The sequence below is a fragment of the Brachyhypopomus gauderio genome, unplaced genomic scaffold (assembly GCF_052324685.1).
Source record: "Brachyhypopomus gauderio isolate BG-103 unplaced genomic scaffold, BGAUD_0.2 sc110, whole genome shotgun sequence".
NCBI lineage: Eukaryota > Metazoa > Chordata > Actinopteri > Gymnotiformes > Hypopomidae > Brachyhypopomus > Brachyhypopomus gauderio.
Genome location: NW_027506931.1, coordinates 655,666 through 664,892, shown reverse-complemented (window position 1 = coordinate 664,892; position 9,227 = coordinate 655,666). Strand labels below are relative to the sequence as shown.

The 9,227-nt window shown below is 45.3% G+C and overlaps 1 protein-coding gene across 1 annotated transcript; it reads left to right on the top strand.

The window, feature by feature from the left end:
* Nucleotides 1-511: 511 nt before the first annotated feature.
* Nucleotides 512-8,564, top strand: LOC143497415 (unconventional myosin-Ic-like; the record flags this gene model as incomplete). Its single annotated transcript, XM_076993347.1, has 12 exons — nucleotides 512-588; nucleotides 1,052-1,120; nucleotides 1,607-1,691; nucleotides 1,926-2,085; nucleotides 3,174-3,257; nucleotides 3,350-3,443; nucleotides 3,591-3,649; nucleotides 3,965-4,100; nucleotides 5,475-5,545; nucleotides 5,618-5,715; nucleotides 5,850-5,949; nucleotides 6,440-8,564. Coding segments are annotated over 12 exons (1,063 nt in total), but the record flags the coding sequence as incomplete, so codon positions are not given.
* Between the last annotated feature and the right edge of the window lie 663 nt (nucleotides 8,565-9,227).

The following is a 9,227-nucleotide window of genomic DNA, read 5'->3' as shown; positions in this document are numbered from 1 at the left end:
TGAGTGAGTGAGTGAGGGAGTGAGTGAGTGGAGTGAGTGAGTGAGTGAGTGAGTGAGTGAGTGAGTGAGTGAGGGAGTGAGTGAGGAGTGAGTGAGTGAGGAGTGAGTGAGTGAGTGAGTATGAGTGAGTGAGTGAGTGAGTGAGTGAGTGAGGTAAGGAGGGAGTGAGTGAGGTAAGGAGGGAGGGAGGGAGTAGGGAGGAGGGAGGAGGGGAGTGAGTGAGTGAGTGAGTGAGTGAGTGAGTGAGTGAGTGAGTGAGTGAGTGAGGTAAGGAGGGAGGGGAGTGAGGTAAGGGGGAGGGAGTGAGGTAAGGAGGAGATCAAGAGAATGAGTGAATGTGCAGAACAATGAAATGGAGCAATACCCAAAACTAGAGTGGTTGTGCCAGAGGGGGCCAGAGACGCGTCCTGCTGTTTCGGAGGCCAGTGAAGGTGGAGTTGTGTGCAGACAGGGCCACTGTAACAGAACCAGAACAGACCCGCTCATGTCACGCCTCTTCTGTCCTTCACAGAACCAAAATCTTCATCCGCTTCCCCAAGACCCTCTTCCTGACCGAGGATGCTCTGGAGATCCAGAAAAAGACCATCGGTGAGTCACACAGGAGATGGAAGACATGATTATAATGATGATATGGCTACAGAGGGCTAGGGCTAGGGTTATGGATAGGGCTAGGATTAGAGTTAACGCTAGGGCTAGGGTTAGAGCTAAGGCTAGGATTAGAGTTAGCGCTAGGGTTAGGATTAGAATTAAAGCTAGGGCTAGGACTGGGGCTAGGGCTAGGGTTAGAGTTAGCGCTAGGGCTAGGATTAGAATTAGCACTAGGGCTAGGGTTAGGGCTAGGATTAGAGTAAACACTAAGGCTAGGGTTAGGGCTAGGATTCTCATATACTGACCTATTTGATCCGATTCATCTCCAGTTTCCCTTTTCACAGTTTGTTCAGCCCACATGTAATTTTTAATAATGGTGTGATGGTGTGAAATGGTGTGCTGAGGTGTGTGAGGTGTTGTGAAGCACACGGCGTGGTGAGAAACGTCGTGCTTCTCTCTGCAGCCATCACACTGCAGAAGTGCTGGAGAGGCTACAGGGAGCGCGCCAAATACCAGCGCATCAGGCACGCAGGTAACCGCCCTCTCATAGGCCACCGGCCAATCACAGGCTGTCTCGGACATCACCATCCAATCAAATCAGGTTACTGTCAAGGGTTTGTGTGCTTGTGCCTGTATTTATATAGTTTTTTTATTTACACTATATAAATCATTTTTTATTTATTTACACACACGTATTTATATAGTTCTTTTTGCAAAATGCATTGTCACAAGGCAGCTTTACCCATATCTGGGTCCAGATCCCTGCTGAGCAAGTGAGTGGTGAGGGGTGAGGAGAACCTCTCTGGGGGCCCCGGACTGGAGAGGGAGCCCCTGCTCCTCGGGGGCCCTGCTAGTCCATGTAGCCAGTGTGTCTGCTTCTCCATTAGGTAGATAGTGAGGCTGGAGGAGTATGGCAGTGTGAGTGTGTGTGTGTGTGTGTGTGTGTGTGTGTGTGTGTGTGTGTGTGTGTGTGTGTGTGTGTATTTGTGCGTGTGCCTAATGGTATCTCTGCTTAAAGCAATCGTGATCCAGTCATGGTGGAGAGGGGTCAAAGGTCGCAGGAGGGCCAAACGTCGCAGACGAGCTGCAGACACCATCCGCACGTGAGTGTGTGTTACAGAGAGAGAGAGAGAGAGAGAGAGAGAGAGAGAATGGGAGTGAGAGAGAGCAAGCTAAGCTAACCCCAACCCTAGAGTGAGTGAATAGGAGAGAATGGATAGAGAAAATATGAATATGTTAGTCAGTCAGTCCATCCTTCAGTCAGTAGTTAGATCAACATGGTTCTACCGTCTGTTTCTCATCTGTCTGTTTCTCATCTCTCTGTCTCTCTCTCTCAGGTTCATAAAAGGATTCATTCTTAGGAATGAGCCTCGTTGTCCTGGCAATGAGTACTTCCTGGATCACGTGAGGTTCTCTTACTTAATGACAGTTAAACGGAACCTGCCAAAGAGTGTTCTGGACAAAACCTGGCCCAGACCCCCGCCCTCGCTCATAGAGGTAAACACACACACACACACACACACACACACACACTCACCTGGCCCAGACCCCCGCCCTCGCTCATAGAGGTAAACACACACACACACACACACACACACACACACACACACACACACACACACACACACACACACACACACACACCTGGCCCAGACCCCCGCCCTCGCTCATAGAGGTAAACACACACACACACACACACACACACACACACACACACACAAACACCTGGCCCAGACCCCCGCCCTCGCTCATAGAGGTAAACACACACACACACACACACACACACACACACACAAACACCTGGCCCAGACCCCCGCCCTCGCTCATAGAGGTAAACACACACACACACACACACACACACACACAAACACCTGGCCCAGACCCCCGCTCTCGCTCATAGAGGTAAACACACACACACACACAAACACCTGGCCTAGACCCCCGCTCTCACTCACAGAGGTACACACACACACACACACACCCACCCACACAAAACCGGGCCAAGACCACCACCCTCGCTCACAGAGGTATACACACACACACACACACACACACACACAAATCCTGGCCCAGACCACCACCCTTGCTCACAGAGGTGGAAACACACACACACACAAAAACATATGCACGTACGCAGGTAAATACATGAACACACACATGTGCATGCGCAAATACACACAATCACCCAGAGATGTACACACACAAATATACAGAAATGTACACAATCACCTCACAAACACCCCATAATCTCCTCACAATCTCCTCAAGCTTTTCTTATGATCTCCTCACGATCTTCTTCATTCTCCTCACGAACAACTCACAGTCTCCTCTGATCTCCTCATGATCTCCTCACGGTCTCCTCATGAACTCCTCATGATCTCCTCTAATCTACTCCAATCTCCTAATGATCTACTCCCATTTCCTCCAATCTCCTCATGAACAACTCACAGCTGCATGCAGACATTTGACTTTTTTCCCTTAGAATAAGTATCTTAATGTCTTTAGTAACTAGTTCTTAATAATACAGTATATAAAATGTGTAGGTGTCTAATGCAGCACTGCGGTCTCTCTGGCGCCCCCTACAGGCCTCTGCATATCTCCACCACCTCTGCATACGCAACCTTGTGAATGACTATTGCAGGAAAGTCCAGCCTGAGTGGAAGAGTCAGGTGAAACATTAAAATATGTTTGTAAAACACACACACACACACACACACACACACACATGCATTTGGTGCAATGACTTTTCTGTTTTGCACAGCTGGAACAGAAGGTTGTGGCCAGTGACATGTTTAAGGGGCAGAAAGACAATTACCCTCAGAGTGTACCCAGACTGTTTGTAGGCACAAGACTAGGTAATGTCAACACACACACACACACACACACACACACACACACACGTGCACGCACACACACATTCACCCCCTCCCCTATATAAATTTAATAATATATAATCTGCACTCCAGAGAGTCAGTCTGTGTCTTCTGTGTCTGTCTACACAGAAAATGAAGAGATCAATCTCAAAGTGCGGCAAACTCTTGGAAGTGATAACAAAGTGAAGGTAAGTGTGGTTATGGAGTGTGTGTTTGAATATGGTGTTTGGGTGTGTGAGTGTGAGCGTGGGTGTGTCAGCGTGGGTGTGTCAGAAGTGATTATAGCTGTTAACTAGTAAAAGGTAAAATTATTCAACGTTTCAGTTTCAGGAGCTTCATTGATACGACAAAATCATGCAGCATAGCCCAAACACAGATAAGCAGAATTACTACATACAGAAACAGAAATACTTCACTATCCCTCTCTCCCTCCCTCCCTCTCTCTCTCTCTCCATTCCTTCCTTCCTCTCCTTGCCTCCTTCTCATTTCCTCCCTCTCTTCAGTACGGTGTGGCAGTAACTAAGTATGATCGTCATGGTTTCCGTGCACGGCCACGGCAGCTCCTTCTCACCATGTCTGCTGCCGTTCTGGTGCAGGAGGCCAAAGTCAAACAGCGTGTCGACTACACCTCACTGCTAGGTAACCGCTAGCTAACTACACCTCACTGACTACACCTCACTGCTAGGTAACCGCTAGCTAACTACACCTCACTGACTACACCTCACTGTTAGGTAACCGCTAGCTAACTACACCTCACTGACTACACCTCACTGCTAGGTAACCGCTAGCTAACTACACCTCACTGACTACACCTCACTGCTAGGTAACCGCTAGCTAACTACACCTCACTGACTACACCTCACTGCTAGGTAACAGCTAGCTAACTACACCTCACTGCTAGGTAAGAGCTAGCTAACTACACCTCACTGACTACACCTCACTGTTAGGTAACCGCTAGCTAACTACACCTCACTGACTACACCTCACTGCTAGGTAACCTCTAGCTAACTACACCTCACTGACTGGTAACCGCTTGCTAACTACACCTCACTGACTACACCTCACTGCTAGGTAACAGCTAGCTAACTACACCTCACTGCTAGGTAAGAGCTAGCTAACTACACCTCACTGACTACACCTCACTGCTAGGTACCCGCTAGCTAACTACACCTCACTGACTACACCTCACTGCTAGGTAAGAGCTAGCTAACTACACCTCACTGCTAGGTAAGAGCTAGCTAACTACACATCACTGCTAGGTAAGAGCTAGCTAACTAAACCTCACTGCTAGGTAAGAGCTAGCTAAATAAACCTCACTGTCTACACCTCACTGCTACGTAACAACTAGGTAAATACACCTCACTGACAACACCTCACTGCTGGGTAACAACTAGCTAACTACACCTCACTGACTACATCTCACAGACATTGACTACACCTCACTGCTAGGTAACAGCTAGCTAAATAAACCTCTGACTACCCCTCACTGCTAGGTAACAGCTAGCTAACTATACCTCACTGCTAGGTAACAGCTAGCTAATTAAACCCCACTACTAGGTAACAGCTAGCTAACTAAACCTCACAGACTACACCTCACTGCTAGGTAACAGCTAGCTAACTACACCGTACTGCTAGGTAACAGCTAGCTAAATAAACCTCACTGTCTACACCTTACTGCTAGGTAACAGCTAGCTAACTACATCTCACTGACTAATGTCACTGCTAACAGCTAGCTAATTACACCTCACTGACTACACCTCACCAACACTGACTTCACCTCACTGCTATGTAAGAGTCATTCATGCGTTGGTGTTATGAGCCAACACACATCCCTACCACTGCAGTAACATCATTTGCATATCAGATACTTGTCATCTCATGTGAGGTGTCAGACGTTTCCTGTCTGTTGGTCTTGTGATTGGTGATGTTCACTGTGAAGTCATTTTCTTGGTAACTGCATTGTTTTTAATTGCCTCATCTTCTCTCACCCCCTCTCTCTCTCTCTCTCTGTAGGAGTCTCGGTCAGTTGCCTCAGTGATGGGTTCTTTGTTCTACATTTGCCCACTGCTGACACTAAGCAGAAGGTAAATATGACGTCACCATGGTTTCTTTGGCAATGCTGGTTGGCTGATGACCTTTGACCTTTGGCCTTTCAGGGTGACCTGGTGCTGCAGTGTGACCATGTGATTGAAGCCGTCACAAAACTGGCTATCATGGCTGACAAAATACACAACGTCAACATCAGTCAGGACAGGTGTGTCTGTGTGTGTGTGTGTGTGTGTGTGTGTGTGTGTGTGTGTGAGGTGTAGCCTAAGGTGACTGAGGTTAGAAAAATTAAGGAAATGAAAAAATGTAATATCTTTCTTTCTATCGTTCCATCTGTTTCAGTATCAAGTTTGCAGTAGCCAGGGGAAAGGAAGGCGTGATTGATTTCACATCTGGAGCAGAGCTAAGAGTGCTGAAGACCAAAAATGGACACCTGGCTGTGGTGAGACGCACGCACGCACGCACGCACGCACGCACGCACGCAAGCACTAAACCAAACCCACTCACCCACATAAGACAAACACACAGGCCTTGCTGGGGAAGTTACTACATTACAAACTGCCGATTTCCTCTGTAATGGAATGATACTACATTCTGTACAAATCTGAGAATGGTGACAACCTACAACCCTTTTAAGCATTTCTTTAAGGAGATTTTTGCCATTCTGTCAGATTAGATGGTCTGACGGGTAACTACCAATTTATGATGGTGGAATGTTGGATGAGACTGGCAGGATCAGACTCAACTATAGTGTACTCACCAACTCAGACATGCACTCTTCATATGCTTTAATCTCCTCACAAACTCAAACATAGAGTCTCATCACACTGAACTGAGAGATTAAAGTAAATTGGGAGATGAACTGAGAGATTAGTTTATGGCTTTAGTAGTGACATTTAGTCATCAGAAACTCTCCAAACTGTTTTTTCCAGACTGCCCCACGAATCAGCAGCAGTGTTTGATAATGTGTCAACCTATCACATCGCAGCATGAAGAAGAGTCACTATGGACCGATCATTTACTGAAGAGTATTCAGCCAATCAGCACACAAAAGCCACAGTTTTTGTACTTTATATGCAGCTTTGCCAGAACTTGAAACTACTTTTAAGGACTGCCGTTATACTGAAGTGAAAATTATACCTAAATGTTTTATTTTAATATTTAAATCCACTAACTTTTTTTTTTTCCTTTCATTGATTTGCTTATACACTTAAACCATTTATCAAGACTAATGAAAGGACTAATTATTGTTGTTATTATTATTATTAATATTGTTTAATACTTTTAGTTATATTGTGTTGTGTAAGGGATCTTGGTATTCAGTCCAAGTTTGTTTGCTCTGTTATTCTTGTTCTGTTCTCCTGGTTCTGGTTCTGTTCACCTGCTTATGTTCTCCTGGTTCTGTTCTCCTATGCCTCCAGTGATTTACACCTGAAACGTTCCTTGTTTAACTCTACGAATCACTTCCTGTTTGAATTTCCCCCGCTTCTTTGCTGCATTCAAGGGAAGACAACACAGTAGCTGACACACTCAAGTATTGCAGATCATTAAGACAGATTAACTCATCTTCAAATCATATACAGAATTTTCCAGTGTGCAAAATCACAAGTTTTTGTTCTCATTTTAGCACCTGCAAAAATTATGCCATTCCAGCTTTAGCTGCATTATGGGTCAAAATAATGAGAATTTTAGAGGTTATGAATGTAGTCTGGGCATGTTTCTGAGTATATTTCACCATTCTCTATTGACCAGTGATACTAAATATAAAACCCAGAGTATTCCACAGATGTGGTGTAATTGTTTCTAGAATGTCCCTAATATTTGGAAACACTGACTCAAACTTGTCTTACTCAACATTTTTCAGCTCTAGAAAAGTTTGTTCACACCTAACACACGCACTTTCATTCTGACTGTCTACGAGTGTGTTTTCCCTAGTATACCCTAATTACCCTCATGTATCGTAGCTAGGGTGAAATGGGGCTTTTCCAACTGCTTCATCCAAGGGGCATTATGTCTGAAAGACTGCCCCCCCCAACACACACACACACACACACACGTTTTTGACAAGCGTTTATACAGCTTGATGGTGCTGATTCAGGGATACACCTGCTTTGTTTAGCTGCACAGCTGTTTGTTACACTGGGAAGCAAAACCATGCACAGATGGACAGTAGGCTAAAAACGTTTTTAAGGCAAAACATTGCAATCAGGAGAAAAAGCTTTAAAAATCACGGAGCAGGTCTCAAAATATCCTACGTGCAGGAATAAGTGTGACCTGGTGCAGGAATGAGTGTGACCTGTCCGCTGCCGACTTACACCGATTACGGAGGACTGTGGCTGAGGGGTCATTATTGTCACCAAGGGGTCATAAGCATGATTGAGAGGTCATCAGTGTGGCTGTCAGTCTTAGATCTACAGGTGTGTTTTGTTGTGTTTACTACATTCGATGAAACGCACCCTGACCCACTCCTCTGTACGTTCTGCAAGCTTGCGAGATGAGAAAGTCCTGATTGCCGTTTGAGTGCCGTTTGAGTGCCGTTTGAATGCCGTTTGAATGTTTTCCGGACGTTGGCACTATTGTAGGCTTGTTTCTTGTAACAGACACCATCTTGGATGTGTTGGTTTTCATAAGTTTTTAAATTGAGCTGTTATTGAGGCGTTAATGACATTTTAAATGTTTCGGTAATGTCCGCTTTGATACTGGTTTGTTTATTTGCGCTGGTGCACCAGGAAGAGAAGGATAAAGTTTTGCTGATTTAAATGTACCAGCAGGCCTTTAAAACAAAGCCTGTTATAGGTGAGTTATAATGTTTATTGTTTTCCAAGAATGCTGGAAAACAATATCTAAACTTCTGTTTCACTGTTTCATGCATCTGCTCACGTACGTGCACATCCAGACACGTTCACACACACCACCACATGCTCTTAGTTTTTATTTGCTCTTGATTGCATTTGCAAGTTTTTACATTTATCACTTCACACTGTGGAAACACAGTCCTACATAATACAAATTTATAAATATATATAAAAAAAATAAACTTTCAGAAAACACGCAAAACTCCTTTGTCATTCTCATAATTTCTTAAATAAATAATAATAAATACTGGAATAAATACTGGAATAAATACTGTTCGTTCGTGAGGGTGGAAAGTACAGGACAGAGGGAGGAAAACAGAATGTTTGGTCCTCCACCCACTGACATGTGATTGGTTGGTTACTGCACCATGGAGGAAGTGGGGACAGTTTGGGAAATACCACAGCGGCAGAACTGGGGGCAGTAGTCAGCCTGTCACAGCACAGCGGCTGTTCACCAGTTAACCAGAGCCTGACAGACATGGACACTGGAACAACTTCCACCTCAGACTGGACAATCAGAGTGCAAAATTTACTTGGTATGATTCACAGTGCTATGTAATAAATAATAAATAAAAAATAAATAACAGCAGATCACAGTATACTTCAAGTTCAGGAGTGTGAGCAGACGAACCCTGAGCCACGTTAGGTTCTGCAACACGAGAACCACCAAACAGGCTGTGAGCCACATGCTGGCCACCAGATCTTCACCATCACTCAGAAGAGTGTCACTGCGTCTGATGTGTAGATCACATGATCTACACAAAATTACGCTGTGGAGGGTGTTGTAGATCGGTGGCGCACACACAAACTCGACACGCCCTGTTTGGTGACAGGCCTGCTGCATGTCGGCCACACTATAGCTGCC